At 39.0% G+C, this 19,355-nt stretch overlaps 1 protein-coding gene across 1 annotated transcript in view; it reads right to left on the bottom strand.

Annotated features, from left to right (window-relative positions):
* Positions 1-18,095: 18,095 nt before the first annotated feature.
* Positions 18,096-19,355, bottom strand: part of CPQ (carboxypeptidase Q) — a 146,707-nt gene continuing 145,447 nt past the window's right edge. Inside the window, exon 8 of the mRNA XM_054292136.1 lies at positions 18,096-18,578. Within this exon, the coding sequence (XP_054148111.1) occupies positions 18,418-18,578 (161 nt within the window). The 3' untranslated portion in view covers positions 18,096-18,417. The remainder of the gene's footprint in view (positions 18,579-19,355) is intronic.

Genomic DNA, 19,355 nt, shown 5'->3' with positions numbered 1-19,355 from the left:
ACAGAAGGCAGAATGCAGGCACATCCCAACAGCAGCTAGGTTTGCAGATGGACCATCCTTCTGGCATCTCTGACTCCTTTTGAGATAGACTGACTGATTAACTCACATGCTGATAAACTCCAGTGGTGACATACAACAAACAAAAAGAGCTGTCTCATCTCAAAATAAAATTAATTACCTAATTAATTACCACTAATTAAACTGGTCTTCAGTGCATGCTCAGAACAGGTGATCTCATCTCCAAATTCCATATTTGCTTTTCTCTGGTGGACAGAATGGCCTTTGTGAGTGGCAGTATGTTTTGGACAATTGCATGTCCTTGCTCTACAGGTCTCCTCTTCCAGACCTCTGGTTATTCAGTGCTGGTGAAGCCAAATGCTGAGGACAGAGAGGCATCTCCCATCTCCTCTTGGCCTGCTGGAGAGGGGTGGGAGCTGAAACCTCAGCAGCATCCTTGGTCGGTCAATGGAAACTGAAGGCTTGAGGTATGACATAATTTTGTACAATGCAGACATTTGGGCAAACCTGCAGGAACACGAGTGCAAGTTCAGGCAGTGATGTGAGAGGGTGTGGATGGAGGCTGTCACCTGAGGCAGCTCTAAAACTGCCTTTAAAGTCCAGGTGGAGGGGATGCTGCTGAGCCCTGCTTGCACTCCGTGTGCCAAGAGACTTGGAAAGGAGAGCGCTGAGAAGGGTTTTTTAGGGAGATTGGGGGTTTGGTGGTGCCCCAAAGGGGCAGTGTGGACACTGCATGGATCAGCTGGATATGGTCCAGCTCAGTCCTCTAGGCACAGTCCGTGCTCATAAATTTACTCCTCAGTTTTCTAGAACTCGGGTACAAGGCACTTCCCAGAGCAGCTGTAGCTGAAACCTTCGCCTCTGCCGGTGGCAGTGGTGGTGAGACAAACCCTTCTGAGGCAAAGAGGTTGTGCCCACACCTTTGCACAGGATGGGAAGGCAGCTTGTGTCCCTTTGCTGTTTCACCTTTAGGATAAACCAGCACTCTGGCTTTTGATTTGATCCAATGGTATTTCTAAAGGAATCTGGACAGCCTTTCAAGTGGGTTGTTTTCCTGAGTTAAACAGCAAAGTGTTATAAACCCTTATACCGGAAATATACCAGAAATACCAGAAATGTGTAAGCTGTGACAGAGATCTATGGAAATACCATGCTGTGCACAAAGGGCACAGACTTCTGTAAAAATCCAGGAATTAGCTTGTGCCATCATGGACTTGGTACGACCTGAGGGTGCAGGTGTTGAGTCCCAGGACGGCTCAGCTGGGTGCAGTCTCTGCCCCAGTGCCTGCAGTCCAAGGGAGAGGGGAGGAGAGGCTGGGCAGAGGGATTTGGCAGTGGTTTGGGCTATGTTTCACCCAGTTAAAATAGAAAGTGAATTGGATACTGAGGAAAGTTAACAGGAATAGCTTGAAGTTTGTTACAGCTCAGGCACTGGAGAACCACGAGCTCCAGCCTCTCTGAGCTCAGATCCACCCCTCAGCTGAACATACCTGGTAATTACAGGCTGCAAACAAGCAGCACGCAATGACAAACAGGGAAAAGTATAGCCTATCAGGAGTAACTCAAATCACAACTATAAATATGATTGAAATGCAGTTTAAAATTCTGAGATTTGCTGTAATTCTAAATGTACTGGTAATGTACTAGATTATATGTTTAATTTTACTGTAACATAATTTAATACTAGGCCATTTTTCAATATTTCAAGACACTGTCCAGAGGGTCAGCTGAATAAAGGAAAAAAGAATAATGGAAAAATTCAAAGAAATGTAACATCTGAAAAGAAAGTCCCACACACCAATATATATATATTAAAAACAGTCTGAAAAGGAATTTGTGAGTTGTCTCCTGAATACATTAGCATAGATAATATAGAGGAGTTTTGCCTTTCAACTTTCTCTTCTACTTCCTCATTGTTTGAAAAGTCAGTGAGGGGAATAAAAGAGAGTGGAATCTCAAAGACCAAAGATTTATGCTGTCATATTCAATGTCAGAAGAAAGATGAAAAAAGGAAAGAATAAACCCCATTTAAATGTCAAATGTGGAAATACCTAAATGTTTGGTTTGGGGCATTCCTCTTCCCTTCCAAACATTAGAAGAAAATGAATTTTCTTCACAAATCCTTCTTTGGGGAAAAAAAGGAAAATGATTCATGCAGAAAACTTCTGCTGGGTCCAGTTGTAACATCTTTGCTATTTGAACTGATATGTAATCAAACTGCATTCTTACATCCATTTATGGATATTTATCTTACACAGAGTATGCAGCTTTGAACTTACCCATTTACATGTAAGAATATGAGCTGATAACAGGTTAATTAATTTTACATCATCTTGTAGGGATATTTCACTAACAGGCCATTTCAAAAAAGGGAGTATCTTGACAAATGAAACTAGAACTGGATCTTGCTGAAATTACAAATTGAAAAGGATTCATATGGGTGGAAAGTAACACAGCCCAGGAAGAGAAGATGATGAACCTCTAGAATGCATGAAAATAGAGCTATTTTGCAGAAAGTCATTCCACAGCAATTTCTCTTTATAGGCATGTACTGTGCAAGTCAGGAAGTACACAGTGTGGAGCTTGCACTGCAAGTTATTTTCACTCATTTTCAAAACAATGTTTATATCAATGCCATTTTAGATTTCTAGTCAGTATTTCTTGCGTGTTAGTTAAAAAAAATTACAACTTCCAACAACAAACAGCTAGCGGATATTTAACGATAGTTTCAGCTCTACAGCACGAGGCCTGATGTTAAGGCTAGGGTAAGCTCCCACTGGAGTCAGTGAAATGTTTGTCCAAGGGACAAAGCCAGGCAGGCTCTGGAGGTCAGGTACGTAAAATCTGCTCACTTACAGGTTTGGCCAATTGCATTTGCAACTCCTGTTTGGATCAGGGCTTGCCTGATAGAGCAAGCACACAAAACACAGGCCTAGGCTGATAATTTGTGTTTTCTTGCTTTCACAACTTTAATACTGCTAGTTCTGGGTTTCCTGCATGGCATTTACATCCACATATATCCACAGACTTGCTGTTCCAGGGAAGAGAGTGACTCACAGGTTTCTACCTGAATTACAGCTTATTACAGTAATTAGGACCTGCAGTTTTACTCTAATTTTGAGTACAGCTGTGGGAAGGAGATGAAGGGATGAAAGTTCATTGTTTCAAATTGCTTTAACTTTCAGTGTATTTTGGTAGGAGTGTTATGAAAAGACATGACTGGGTTAATTCTGCCAATATTTTTAATACCTCCCTAATGGAATTAATACGTTAGAGCTGTGGAAAACAAACAAACAAACAAACAACCAGACAATGTTGTCAAAAATTGGAGAGGGCAAGTGGGGACAAAAACCTTTACCAGGTCAGTTGCTTGGCATTCCTTATTCCTGTAGAATAAGCCATAGCCAGTCAACCAAAAATATTCACTCTGTACACCAGATTCCAGCTAATTTCCAACATTTGACATTATTAACGCACTCTGGGTCCATTTACTTCATTATAATTTATACTGTTTGTTCCTCCTTTGAAGAACATGGCATTCACTTGGCAGTTGCTGCCTAGATATGGGTGCATGTATTTTCATAATCTCCAATAGGAACTGCCTGTATTTCCAGCTGCTGCACAGGCCAAGCAAATTTCTGCAGCATGTTCAGTTCTGCAGTACATTCAGTTCAGTTCTGCAGTTCTTCTTCTTGAATGAATTAAAACCTCAAAATTGTTCTCAAGTGTGTAGGCTATCCCAAAACAGACACATTTTGAAAAGACCTGGATTCTAGGAGATTGCATTAAGAAAGCTTCTTTGCTTAGGACTTGTGTTGATAGCTGTCGATGCAATAATTCTTAGATGATGCAGGGAGATATGGGCCTCTCCTGGTGAAGGGCAGCTGGAGGGGTCTGCTCTCTTCTTTATCTGAAGTACTGTAAAAGAAACTGAAAGAAATCAAAATACTGCAATTTTTGCAGCATCTATCACTCAGTACAAGAAGAATAAAAAAATCAGGGAATTGTTTTATTAAACACTGTGATCAGCTGTCACTAGCAGCCTGTTTTTTCCCACTGGCAATGACTGATTGTCCTTTGAGCTGATGCATTTATGTCCCTTGATAACTTTGATATGAGAAAAAGCCAAACAGAAGGTAGAAGTGAAATTCTCTTCTTCTCTTTTGTATGTGAAAAACCATCCAAACATGGTGCTGGTCCAGGTGAACAGGACTGTGGCTGAAGGCTCTGCCATGCTCTGTAGCTGGTTCTGCTTACATGGGGAGCAACAAAGATAGAAAAGCTCTTAAAGCACAGTTCTATTTACCTGAAAACAGGAATCTGTATCTGGGAGGACTAAATGAACAAGGTGAATAAACTCAGTTCCATCTCCCTGTTTAGACTCCTTTTCTCAGCACTTGTCTCCACCAATTTGCTTCTTCCAAGAACTACTCTGTCTGCTTGGTGCACTGCCTTTTACACTTGGAAAAAGGTCTGCTAGTTCAATCAAAACATCTGCTACATACTCTCAGCTAATTTTGTCCTAAACATTAAAAGAAGCATAACCTTACTTTTTATTTGCTAAAAAAACACTGGGCCTTGACTTTAATTTAAAGGCAATTAGTAATTTCTCAGATTATGTGATCTGATATTTTTAGACTTCACAACTGCTCTTAAGTAAGTCAGGAATGTGCCTCCAGACATATCCTTTATACATCTAATGACTTTTCTCATAGGATCAAAAACATTCTATTCTTTGTAATATTAATTTGCGAGCAAAATCTGTGTTTTCCATTTAATATGTTTGATATAAAACCCCCCATATTACAACATCACCTTAAAAATAAACAGTACTTTATTATACACTTTGTTAACATTGGCTTAACAGAGCTAAATAGGTTTCCCTCTAGGTGGTTCTCAGTAATCACCTCTTCTCCCAGCCTGGTATGAGCTGTGGAATACTTTCACACCCATATCTTTTTATTCCAATGGCAAATAAGTTTTATTTCTTTTACTATCACAAAGAGTTGTCCTTGAAGATCATTTGTAACTGCTTTCCTTTTAAAAAACCAAAACAGTAAACAAAGATTAACCTAAAGTATGTGTTTGTACTCACTTCCATCTCTCTGCGTGCAAAATTGCAGAGAGCTGAGTCCTTGACCAGTGCTGGAGAAGAAAGGATGCCAAGGAATAATTTCCAGATTATGAAAGAGCAGATTGGGGTGGTCTCTCACATGAGTGCACTTTACACTATTGCTGTACCAGCTGATCTGTCACAGTGTTGACACAGGTTATCTCAGGACTAGGGGAAGGACCCTCTGTTGTCACTGCACCCTCGTGCGGAGCCAAAGCAGCAGCAGCTGGAGCAAGAGCAGGAGCAAGAGCAGGAGGAGGAGCAGCAGCATCAGCATCATCAGCAGCAGCAGCAGTTTTACTCCTGGAAGATAAAGTTCCCTGGCCAGAGGCACAAAAAGCCCTATAGAGCAGCCCTTGTGCCTTTGGGCAGTCTGCCCTCAGTGCAAACATTTCCACACTTTCTGTGGGCTCTTGGAGAGTTTCCACTTCCAGCAATCAAGTAGGAGAGTGCAAGTGCCAAACCCCTGCTTCACCATAGCTGTACCATCCAACAGTTCACTTGGATGCTGTTGATGTCCTGCATGCCTGGACAACACACTTGGAAATGATCCCCTCAGAGAAATAATGTTGGAACAACTCTTCTTGTTTCAGAAACAGCCCAGGCCATGGGCATGTGCCACCAGTGGTCCTTTCTCAGTGCTGCCAGGGACAGTTTTGGAACCCTTTTTGCTGTAGTATTGTTATTTCACCCCTATCAGATAAGGTTTGCTGATCAAACACGAGCACACCTGCCCATGAATGGGCAGCCAGTGCTACAGACCATGAGCACAGCAGCAGCAGGGAACCTTAGGGGGCTTAGCAGGAATAGAAAATCTCACACTAACTTCAAATTTGCAGTGCAAATAAGTGCAAAAGCTTGGGCCAATCTAATTCACTTAGGTTTCAATTTCAGAGAAGTTAGTATATTTTATACCACTTTCTGTGACTGTAGCTTTGAGTGTTGCACTGTTGGTGCAAGATCCTGTGTTTAGAAGATCTAATAGAGAGTGTATTTGTATTTTGTTGTTAGTGGAGCCAGACTACCTGTGTGCATTCAAGATCTATGTCTGAATTTATTACATTTCCAGGTTTATGCACTCTATAAAAGACATTGTAGGGTCTTCTGTATAAAACATGAAGCCATATTGAATGTAGCTGACTTTGTAACATTAGCTCTATTTTCATACATTCTAGACTTTGTGCCTTAACATCTATTTCTTTACCAGCTTTCCTAACCTCCCATGCCTTTACATGAAACCAGGGATACATGTAGCAACAACCTACAGCCACTGAGGGACTTTATGGTTGTTCTACCATATCTTCTTCATGAAGCCAAGAGAAACAGCAGACTTGTCTATAGGGAAGTCTCAAGGGACAGACTCTTCTCTGCTTTTTAAAATTTTTTCATATTTAATTTCTTATCCCAAGACAAGGTTGGGATTAAAGGGATGCTTGCAGGCTGTCACCATCCAAATCCAAAGGAATCAAGACGCTGGAGAAAAACATACAAAGCCCTCTGGAAAAGGAAACTTCAGGAGCCTTGCCAAGTGCTAATGAAACCAGCACCAGAACAAAGCACCACAAAGCTGCATAAATCTGTTATGGTTTATATCAAACATTCAGAAGGCTTTACTGTAAGATGGGGATGGAGAGGAGTCTCTTGATATAAACAGCTTCAATCTTAGAGGCTGTCTGTGTTTAAAGGTAAATAAATAGCTGTTTGAAAGAGGAAAGAAAAGTATTTTGAAGTCTTAAAATACAGTTGTGTTTTCTTTGTTGTTGTTGTGTTAAATCCTTGTTTGGTTTGAGGTCTTGTTGAGCTTTGGTAATCAGGTCTAGGAAACAGGGACAGGTTAGAAATAAAGACTTTTAACAATACAATGAAAAACAATCTGCAGTGCATTCACAGGAGTGCTTGTCTTTGTGCCAGGCACAGTCCTTTCATTTCACAGATTACAAAGGAAAGATAGTAGGGGGCTTTTCTCAAGACCAAATGAAACAATCTTTCCCTCTGCAGCCAGTTAGGGAGAAAATGCAGCTTTTTGTGAAGGGGTGCCAATAATATAGTTACTTTGAGGGAATGATTTTCAATTTCTTTTGAAAACTCTGGTTTTGAAGAAATTAGCGTGTTATAACATATTGATTTTCTTCACAGAAGTTTTGATCATCTTTTTCCCCAGACACAAAGTGATCATGATGTGAGTGCTTCAAATCTTTCAGGGATGCGAGTTTGCATTAGAGCACTTCTGATTTAATGACTTTCCATTGGCTTGCAGGAAACTGATGTGTTGATTTAGAAGTTCTTTTTATTAACTGCCATTAAGAGACTTTCAGAGGACTTGATACATTGGAGGTCTCTGAGATTTTTCTGTTTATTAACAAAACCATTATTTAAAATGCAGACTGGCTGGCCATTTAAATTGACCTGAGTTTATGGATCGTCACAACATTAAGGGGAAATTTGTTATAAGACATATCTTCAGGCAAATTCAGTGGTGAGAAAATATACACCTCCCTTTTATCTCATGGAACCACACCTTCCTTTCCCAGGAAATGTCTCGCTTTTTCTGTGCAGAACTTTTGTTTCAACTATGTACAAAGATGTGCAATCATTTTCTTCTAAATATTAAAGTGTAAAAACAATTTTTGGTGAGATTCTAATCCTGTTGTTTACATTCATGTATTAGATAGCAACCTACAGCATTAGACAGCAGTGATAAACACATAAAGCCCTTTGTGGAGAAGGAAGGCAGGTTTTGGTGCTTCAGAACATCCTTTATAAAGGATGGTGAACCATGAATGCCCTTTGGCTTTTGGAAAGCTTCTCTGAATGTGATATTGGGATACTGAATTTGTAGTGACATACCAAAGGCACATAGCACAGCACAGTCACTGACTGACAAGCCTTGCCTTCACTCTCCATACACACTCTCCACACAGCAGTTTTCCTTTTGCCTGCTATTCCCAGGCTGCTGCTGAGGTTCCACAGAGGCATCCACCTCAAAAAGCTGGAGAAGCAGCAAAACAGTTGAGTTTGCTTTCTCTGTTTCTTCAGTGAGGAATCCTCATATGTAATACAAACAATCAACATCTGTGGTTGCATGAACATAGTTTTCTCCTAGAAGACATATTCAAGGGTAAGTTTTTTGGGCACGAAATTTGTGAAAACACATTGAATGCCAGTTTTATCACACTAGTAAGCTACAAGCTCCAAAGAAGGTTGTAGAGAAGATTCATTGCAAAGAAAACTTGCTCAGGGGACATCATCGGATGACAATCAATTTCAAACTTTAAATTAAGCCTTGATGAGACACAGCATTGACTTCATGAAACAATCCTCAGCAAAAGGAAAAAGGTGAAAAGCCCTGCTACAGCAGTGATACATACTGCAGTTTCCAACTACAGCTTCACCCAAAAATTCTCTTGTATCAGGGACTGTTGATCCAAATTTCTCTTGAACAAAAATTCTAATATAAGTGCACTGAGATCAGCCAGTTTCACCTTCTTGGGTGATGAAAGATAATGAATAAGTGACAGATTTCTTCCATCCAGCTGGCTCAGGTTTGCTCAAAGCTGCTTTCAACTTCCCGCCATGGGTATAGCCCACCTCTTGGTCCTTCAACAACATCTGAGACAACTGCAGTGTTTCCTGGATTATGATTTTCATATTTTTATTTGGATGTACTGACTACATTTTTATCTTCAGCTTCTCATTTGGTTTTTTTTTTTTCCCCCAGTTACCATAATATTTAAGTGATTCAGGTACTTGGTATTTCTCATCCTTCCATTTGCACTTCTTGCTATTTTAGCCTATGCATTCCATTTCCCTAGAAATGTTTCATTTTCTTCCATTCTAAATACACAAATTTATTTTTCATTCCTGGAACAGCAGCATCTCAAACTCACTGTATACAATTGCTGTTTCTACTTTTTAAATCAGTATTTTTGCTAACATTAGTGGCAGCAAAAAGAGGGAGTCCTCCCTGCTCTGATTTATTTCAGCTGTGTGGATTGTGAATATGTATATTACTAGGGACAGAAACTGAAACTGACTTTTAGAAAAAGGTATTTGGAAAAAAAATTTGGGGGCAATAGGTATTTTAAAGAGAGTTTTGGTTTCAAAGTTGTTTCACTTAAAGCCCAAAGAACTGTTTTATATGACTAAGTTCTGTTGCAATTTCCTTTTCCAAAGAGATGCCGCTTAAACCACGTATCACATCTAGAGCCAGAGTTGACAGATGAGAAAGTGAATAATTGATACATTGTGCAGTTTGAAGATCAAGTTATCAGTAAACTGTCTTCTTTAAGCCACTGGCATTACTTCAAATTTAATCCCTAATTTATACCCTGAGAAGTCTTCAGTGTTATTAATTGTATCCACTAAGCAAAATTGAGAGGACAGCACAGGAATTTGTAATAAACTGAACATGGAGGAGAATCCTCTGACATTTCACTAGCTTCCAACTGTTTCATGAGGGATAACTCCTAATTACTTGTACTATAGGCTCAGTAAGCATCAGCTACAGAAGCAGAATCTCTGTGATTTGTGTAGATTTCTGTCCAGGATAATGAAGAGGGGTGGGATGTTTCCTGCTGAATTTTGTCTGAGTTGACTCCAGTAGGGCATATTTCCTGTAACCACAAGAAAATGAATTTGAATTAAGAATAAATTAGACACTTTATTAAAATTAATTTGCACTTATATTAACTCTTGCTCTTTGAGAAAAAAACCTTCAACACTTCCACAAGTTTGGAATATATTCCCTGTTTTCAGGCTCATGATATTACCATACACAACAGTTTTTGTACTAATCTTTTCTAGTTTTTCCCCTTAATATTATTTTCTAGAAGTCTCTTCACAGAACTTTGAAGGGAAAGAGCTGTAATTTCATGTGCAGAGTGTTTGTTTTTTAATAAACAGAAAATACCACCAAACTCCAAGGTTTCATTGGTCTTGAGGTCAAAAATCCACCACGTTTTGACGCCTTTTCTACTCCAAATTCAGCCACAGTGAAGATGGACCACAACTATATTCATACTTCAGCCAAGCTGTAGTGTTATTCATCAGAAAGGTTAATTCACCTATGGAGCATAAATTAGAAAATGCCCAAATCTCAACTGTTTTCAGCTCGAGTGAATTTAAAACACATCTCATTAGAACAAAACAGTGGCCCACACTTCTGGCTGCATCCAGGCTAGGAAATCGATGGTTTTTGGGGGTTTTCAGTGTGTAACAAATTAAGTCCACACAGAAGGCATACCTTTAGGGTGTGCCAAGACCACCCAGCAAGCCGGTTACCACAGCAGAATTAGAACTTGGGAGTTCCTGGTTTATTGTCTAAAGTTAAAACCACTAAACTGAATTTATTCAAAGGGAGAAAAAAAGTGGCCAGAAAGTAAACTTTTACAACATGGTAGTAAAGTTAGAGCTTGTTAGAATATTTGAGATTAATAGCAATAGGATTTTTGTCAAAATCAGGATAACTTTGGGAAAATTTCTAATACAACTGCTTTCTCTGTTAAACTCTGCAGAAAACCCCAACACCATATGCTCACATTTGCAAATATTTTTGAAGAAATTCCTACTGAGTTGACCAATGCTTATCTGGAGCTTCAATCTTTGTTTCTTGGTATTTTAAGCCAGTGTAAATCAAAGGACACCTGGGAACTCTTTCTATAGTTATTTTAAGCTAAGCTGATGGGTTTTATTCCATAGAGGAATCTAAAAGTGTAAGTTAAAAAACCTCAGGTATTAATTTTACTTTTGTCAGTTTATTACAATAAGATAACAGCACTCTTACAAAGGTTTAGTTTGTCACCAGAATGTTTCTGCAAATACCATAAGCCACTTACACTTCTGTTTTAAAGGATCACTCACTACTGTGTGAATAAATACTATGCAATAAACAATGTTGCTACATTTGTGATTTCCCTGAAGTTTGCCAAATTCTGATGTCTCATATAATCTTATGCCTCAAACTGATTTAGTAGCATTGTAGCAGCCAGTCTAACTGTTGCTGAATCACAGAGCAGTAATATTGTCCCCTTCCATCACTTCACAGATGAGGGAGGGAGGAATAAATTTTTTGTTGACACCTAATAGAGCACACACAGCAAATGTTTACTCAGCTCTTCTGCTTTGAAGATATTGTCAAGCACTCTGCTGACAGCCATTACTGTTCCTGCTTGTTTAGACACAGCTCTGAAATGCAGAGATATGGAACATGAAAAGTATTAGACTTCAGTGATTCCACAGTGTGATGACAATGTTGTATATTACAAATCCATTTCAAATCCAAATCTAAAAGATATACAAGTACTGCATCTTGGGAGACAAAAAAGAGCTTGAGACCACAAGCTTTTCCTGAACTTTGAGAATTTGGAGAGAAAAAAAAATGTACTCACCTCCAGATGGTCCCCAAGTATGGAAACTGCTTATTCTAGTTCTATGGGAGCATGGATGCAAAGGTCCTCTGCATCCAGGGCATAAACAGAAAGATTCTCTATGACAATCCCACATTCCTGGTATAGAAAAAGGCCACCCAAACACCTGGACTCTCATCAGCAATCTTCAGTTCTCCTTCCTCTAAGTGAAGCCTGGAGTGCTCACAGATCCCACAGAGCCACACGGGCTCAGGGCTGGCTGAGCTGCCAACAGCTGGTTCACTCTCTGCTTGTCACATGAAGATAGGGTGTCAGGAACAGCTGTGTCACACACTGCTTGCAGAGCATTCCCAATAAATGCTTCTGGTCCTCACCCCATAAATTCAAGCTTACATAGTTCTGGGAATATTGCATACCAGTGTTATCAAATACACAGGGGATGGAGAAGACCCTGACCAGAGGGTCTCTGGAGGGGCAGCCTCTACTGATGCCAGCAAGCACTCTTGGAATTTTGTTCAACAGGGAAGGCTGGGCACATCCTCTCTAATTCCTCCTATGAGTTCTAGCAAACACACTGTGTGGAACATCTGAAATGAGATTTTGCTGTATTGAAAATAAAAGTTTAAACTTCCCTCCATCACATCTGTTTCCTTCTAACAACTTGGAAATTAATCCTCTCTTCATATTTAAAAGTTAGTTCCTGTAGACAAATGTTGATCTAAGTTCCATTTTTTGTAACTTATTAGGCTGTGGTTTAATACATGTGGTACTTATACAGAGCCTACTGAATGACTTCATTTATTATCTTCTCATACCTATAAAGACACTACTGTTTATGAAAGAAAAGAGTTCCAACAATTGCACATGCTGAAACCTAAGTTCAGCTGTTTAACAAACTAAAGGCACTTTTGCATTAATTCCCCCATACTTTTATTGTTTTAGAAAGATCTAACAAGACCAATATTTTGAGTAATTTTTTCAACTCCTTGTAGTTATCCTTCCAATAGTCTCGCTACATAGCCAGTGGCAGTCCTGTTTGGAGGGACAGCAATGCCAAAGCTGAGCTGAATTCCCAATAGAGCTGCATCCTGTTTATCTTGAGAAAAAGGAATATAGGAATTCACAGCTAATGTGTGTTTGCATCTCAGCATCTCATGTTAAGAGTTCAGGCTACATTATAAAGGATAAAAATAGCTTCTACACAGGACTCAGCATTGGGAATCACTGCTGAAGACAATCAAGCATTTTCTTGTGGGTATTTTTAGTTTTCTCTACTTCTACAACGAACAGTTTTGAGGAGTAAAGCATTAACATTTAACTTTACGTAGTTAAATGTCTCATGACTCCCTTTCTAGCAATTCCTCTTGTTAAGTTCACCTTCCTGATGAGTTAAAGCTCAATAATAGCCATGGAAATATCAGCATGACACTTTATTAAAAGCTATGAATATTTTGTTATCTGCTTTTGAACAATCTCTGCAATGAGTTTAGTCTCTGCAATGAAATGTTTTAGATTTTGAACAGTCTCTGCAATGAGATTTTTAGTCTCTGCAATGTGTCTCATATTAAAAATTTGTGAAACCTTCCTGTCCCATTGACAGAAATTTAAAGCAAAATAAAAAAATGGTGAAGTGTAAAAGAACTGTGAAATTTGCTTTTAAGTACCAGTAATTATATGAATTCTCTGCAGCTGTATTACTGACATAATATCTCTGGAAGAAGCAAAATATATAGACAATTTAGAAGAAGGAAAATATTGCATAATCACACTCACAAAGCTCAAGCTGACATATTCCAGAGATGATAACTTGAGTCACAAAGAACCTCAGTGAAATCAGTTTTGAAGACTTTTCCAAGAGTTCAGTCCACAAACATTGCCCCTAATCAGTGAAAAGTGTCATTTTTGCAGAAAATTTTACACTTCAGCTGCAAAGTTTTCTCAGTAATATAAAAAGAAAGTAGCAACTCATTTATGGGCAGCACAGATTGGCTGAAGCAGAAACTAAACTATACTTAGCTTTAGGACTGACTGGCTACATGACTGTTGGGAAATCATTTGACCTATTCCCTTTTCCCAAACTGCCCCAGTGTGTGGCCCCTGATTCTGTGAAATACTTATCATGTGTGTGATAGTTCAATGTAGTGAAATGATATATATAGATGGCATTTTGTGTGACCATTTTGCACACATAATTGTGCCACATCATTGCTGGATGCAAAGTACCATTAATTTAAAACTGATATGCCTGATGTCCAAAGAAAGACTATTTCAAAACAGCAGTATCTGAAGGAGCAAAATTTCTTTCTGTTTTTAATGTCAAATAGTAAATGCAAATAATGTGAATAATGCAAGTATTGTGAATGCAAACTAATTACTAAAAGACACAGTCTACAGGTGAATTCTCATGGACCTGGAAGGTGTTTACTTCTTATTCCTCTCCTCCAACTGAACCTCATCTCTGCTATGAAATTAGATTTTACTTGCATCATATCTTTAAACAGTGTTGTTAAATGAGGCTACACCAAACACCAGCACCAAACACCACTACCAGCATTTAGCAGTGGAACTGAGGGAGGTTTAAGTAGTGTTCCCCAACTCACACAGCAAAGCAGAGTAAAACGTTGGTACTTGAAGCCACAGTTCCTGAGTCAATATAATCTCGCTCTTTTTGTGGCATTTGTGGTTCCTCTTCCAGGCCTTCCCTCTTTAGTTTTCATAAGCCTGATTTTCACACAGTTATGGAGACAACCATGACTACTGATAAAAATTCACTGCATTAGTTACAAAGCTTCGTCTGCCAGCAACAGAGGTCAGTGATACTGCAAATGCTGGCCCTGATGGAACTCTCTACCATGTGCTTATGTGCAATTGAGTCATCTCAATTGCATCTCACAGTTCCTGAGCCCTAATACACAAAATACAGAGTTTTTTTTCAGTCAGTTGGTCATTCCCATTACCTATGGCACAGTACAAGTGCTGAGAAATAAAGGACAAAATAAAAAACCCTCCAGAAGACATAAACCTAACATAAACTACAGGAGGCTGACCTGTCCTGCAGTGAAATCAAACTGCAAGCTGGACACAGGGTTGGATGTAAGGCTGTCATCAAGGCCCCTCCTCCAAGTGCAAACACGATTATCAAGAAGAGAGGCATCCGAAACCTTAATCAGGTGCTAGCACAATGTCCTTATTAAACACTTGTAACCACAAATCACAGCCCCATAGCTGGCCATGCCTTTGTGCAAAACAGCTGGAGTTTCCAGAAATAATGACCAGAAAAGGTCCACAGTGCGTGTGTGGACAGTGCTTCCATGTATTTGCAGTAGACAGAAGACTACAAAAGGTGTAATTTCCTTTCTATTATACATATCTATCACATTATATCTATTCCTTTTTGTTACATATGATCAATGTCTCCTAACATTTAGCAGAAAAGAAGGGGAAAAAATCTTCTCTCCCAGAAAGTGTTGAGTTTTCCCATTCAAGAGCTGCAATGCATCATTAACTTCTATGCAGAAAACATTGTTCACTCCAACCAGCAATTAGTGGCAACATTTCTATCCTGTGCAGTGATGAGATTTTTATGCTAATCATTACACTGCAGTAAATTAATCATCTGGGCACATTTAGATGGTATGTATATTTCATGAGACAGATATAGATATCAAGATCAGTTTGATATTTACTTATGGTAAATGGAAGTGTCTCAAATCGCTATGGGGAAAGCATACTAACTAAATACACAGCCAAGGATGTTTGTAATGGAGCAGCAGAATCAGCACTGCTTCAACTCTCTCCTTGTTTTAGATTATTTTAAGGGAGCTACAAATCTTGTGAGAACACAGAGAACAGAATCATTCAAAGAGACAGTGAAGTGTCACTATTGTCTTGGCACAAGGAAGGACAAAAGCAAACCTACCCTACAATTCTTCTTTTATTACTGGCAAAATTACTTACATTACATTATACAGTATTGAAAACAGATTTTTCATCAGCATTTGTACTATAGTCTAGTCAGGTAAATGAATTATGTATTGGCCTCATCCCTCTGTAACTATGTCTGAAAGCTTCAAGTTGTAGCTGAAAGGAAGACCAGGGGCCTCCCTTCTCAGGAGATGCAAGAGTTTTGTAATACCTTGAGGAAAATTATTATCTGAAATTTAAATTTTTGACATATATTTAAATACTAGTGCTGGTTTTTTCAGCTCTCACCTCACAGATCTTTGCAGGCAAAACCCCAAATGTTTATTGGAGGGAAATGTACCCATAGTCCCTTTGACCTAGACATTATGAAATTACTTATGATAAGCACAGAGTTATAGCAGGTGACCCTCACAATAATAATAATATTACAAATAATATCCTAAACTACTACTTTCTCAATTAAAAGTTGAGAAAGATTCTCAAAGATTAATGGTATATGAGTGGAGGGAAAAGTTATGTTGGCTTACCTGGATCACCTCAGAAATGCTCTTGAATTGAAAATTGACCAAGTGATCCATGTTTAATGGCCACTAATTGGAATAACATAATTGCTACACTGAGCAGTGGTAAAGATAAGCTATTGCACAGATGGTACAAAATCCCACTGGAAAGAAAAGAAATTTATTAGCATCTCCTTGTTTATGGAAAGTATTGAGGGAGGTACATCTGAACAGGTAGATTACCAGGAGAATACTACGGACAGATAGGTCTGAGAACTAAAACACATCAGGAAAAAAAAAAGGGAGAATCAATGTCTTATTTCAATGAAATCTGGTTTTACAAGTTAAAAAGAATCTTTGTTTTTCAATCTCAGAAATAAAATATTTTATTTTTATTATTCTTATAATAAAAGAAAGGCAGTTTTGATTTTTGACCTTTTTTTTTTTCCAAAACCAATGCTTCTCTCTAGGGCTGTGTATCTGAAGCTGACATGAAGGTTACATTTTCTTCAGGGGCACCATGGTCTTAATTTTTACAGTCTATCTCACATAGTTGTATTGCTTTTGGCCTGGGAATGGTTAATTTTCTTGCTTAGGAGCTGACAAGCACATCTTGACATGTGCTGTGGTGCCATGTGCACACTTGTAGTGTTATTCTCCTCTGCAGAGGAGTATTCTTGACTCCAGAGATTTTCCGTTTGACTTGAGGCAATGGAGAAAAACACAAATAAACACCATTTCCAAGAGAGCACAGGTTAAGATTTGCAACAATATAGGTAACTTCACAGAACATCCTTCTGAATTTCTGATGTACAAAGCCTCATACCCTGAGGGAAAACAATATGGAACAACTATTCAGGAAACAGTCAGTCACATTGTGTGAAGGACAAAAAGCTGGATTTGGAGACAGCTGAGGATCTGTCAGTGGTGAGCACCTCTAAGTATGCTCTTGTCAAGCAAAAAGGAACACAGGCATCACCCCTTGAAAGCAGAGGAAATCTTTGCTAACTCTATTTCAATATTTTTTCTGTAGAAAGATAGAGTGGCATATCTCCAGGCAGCTTTTATGCTCTTGAAATGATTTGGAAGGAATATTGAAATAGTTAATAAATTTGATGGAAAACAGCTATTATCACAGTAAACAGATACCATGATTATGAATTCTGTAAAAATGAATTGCTCACGATTCAGCTATTGCTCAACAGCAGAACTGATTAACAGCACTAGGGACTGCCTGCTATTTGGTATAATGCTCCATGTTTGTAACATCAGTTGTTTGGTGCTGACTACATTGCAGCAGTTATTCACACACTAAGTTTGCTTGTTGTAAAATTTAAAATCATAAACGAGGATCACGTCACAAGGAAATGAGTAGAAATCATGCGCCTTAAAATATTCCCTCAGACCAGATGTACCTTCTCATATCCCTACAGATATGGCTGAAACTCATCTGAATATTCATAATCTCAGTAAGCAGGAAAAAACCCCAACCCCCAAACCAACAAAGTATATAAGAATCAAATTCCCAGGTTAATTCCCCCATCAAAGTAAATTTGTACCAGCATCCTCTAGCCCAGCTTCAGCATGGGAGACCATCCCTGCAAGCCAGGGGCAGCTAGGAATGGCTTCAGGATTCTGAATCACAATCTGCTCTTACATTTTGTTTGGATATCAGCTGGCAAGTACTGAAGGTCACAAATCACAGCTGTGTGCTGTTTCTGAAGCATGGCATTTCATAGAAAACTGCCACATGAAATTCTCTGCCTGTCACAATGGTGAGTCTTCCATGAGAAAGAAAAAGACACACACGGCTTTCCATGAGGAAGTACCCAAAAAAACACAGGAGAGCTGGGAATCCTCTGTTGGCTTTCTATCTCTGTGGCCTGGTTTATCTGAGTCTTTGGTGAACCTCTCATAAGACCTAAAAATGGACCTGAGTTAAGCTATTATACTATTTAAGCATTTTGATTATAATTTAACCATTCTACCATGTATTACCAAAAAGACAAGATTGATTTGTCCTATAACCTGAAAACTTCTAGAAACTACAGGATTACTTTAAAACAGTGAAAAGAAAGAGCTGTTTGGTTAATAGTACATAATTCCAATGCATAGAATGAAAGACGGAAACAAAACCAATAAACATGTACTCAAAATCAATACACCAGTCTGATGCAAAAAATTTATTTGGTATAATTTTCCTGCTGCACAAGATCACTGTGCATACAAATGGTTATTATTTCATAGTCAAAGAGGTATCATATCTTCATCTGAAATATAGGAAGTACTCAAACGAATACATTTAAGTGAAAATCACAAGTGGAAGAGATCAAAACAGCAAAAAGAAGGAATGCATAAGAATGTGCTTTGAGGAAAACAGATATAATAATAAAGCAGAAAACCAAGGGTAGCAGAATTTACTACAGCTGCAGTCCACATGCATTAGTGGACTTACGATCTTTACTGAAGAACAAAAATCTTCTTTCTTGCTGTTTTATTACCTTGGCAACATATCCTCCATGTCAGCAATTACATAGGAGACAACAGTCCAAACAGCAGCACAGAGATTCATCTGGTTTGGATCCTGAACTGTCATCGTGTCCCCTTGAGAATGATGAAACCAGAAGTATTTATTGATGTCACTACGCAAGCTGGCACCTACAGAGAAAAATGGGCAAAGTTCCATTACAGGAATACAAATATTTAAAGAGGAATATAAACTTGAATCTGTTCCTTGGCTGTTAATGATTAAAGCCACATGCAACTGTATAAAACTCATAATGCATTTGAAATAAAATGACTGTACAGAGCTGTGCCATGTGCAGTTTGTAGGTTTTAGGTTAATTGACTTGTGTGACCATGAGGCAGCAAAAATTCACACTGGGGAAAAGCCAAGCTTCCCCTGGGAGACGCGTTTCCTCAGCAACAGTATGCATCCATTTTCTTCTGAAACTAACAGAGTTCAAGCAGGAAAATCCCTACAGTAACTCCACTGCAGCACTTCCCCTGTTTTCCACTGATGAGTTACAACTGATTTATGAATCCTTTCCTTGCTGTTACTTGTGTTGGGGAACACTTTGGAATTAGCTGCTGCTTTTGAACCCCAATACATCACAAGGATGTGCTGTTTCAGAACAAGTTTCCAGATAATCTGGGGTATCCCAGGTAGCCCAGGATTTTATGTTCCTCTCACAGTCAGGTGCCCTCATCACCTGGGACAGAAGGAAGTTGAGTGAAATCACAGTTCTTCCCATTCAGGAACAACTGATTCCCTCTGGGACCACCTGGGCAGGGAAAGGACTACTTTTCCCCAAGCCAGGTGGGATCAGGGAGCACAAATAGTGCTTGCAAGGCATCACTCAAGGCAGACCAAAGCCAAGATGAGCTGGAGAAGCTGCCACCCGACTAGGAGCTGCAGCAGAGATGCTGGCAGAG

The sequence above is a fragment of the Melozone crissalis genome, unplaced genomic scaffold (genome assembly GCF_028551555.1).
Source record: "Melozone crissalis strain CALT ecotype California unplaced genomic scaffold, PUWL_Pcris_2 ptg000002l_1, whole genome shotgun sequence".
Lineage (NCBI taxonomy): Eukaryota > Metazoa > Chordata > Aves > Passeriformes > Passerellidae > Melozone > Melozone crissalis.
The sequence above is the reverse complement of the archived record's forward strand: the minus strand, read 5'-3'. Positions and strand labels throughout refer to the sequence as shown.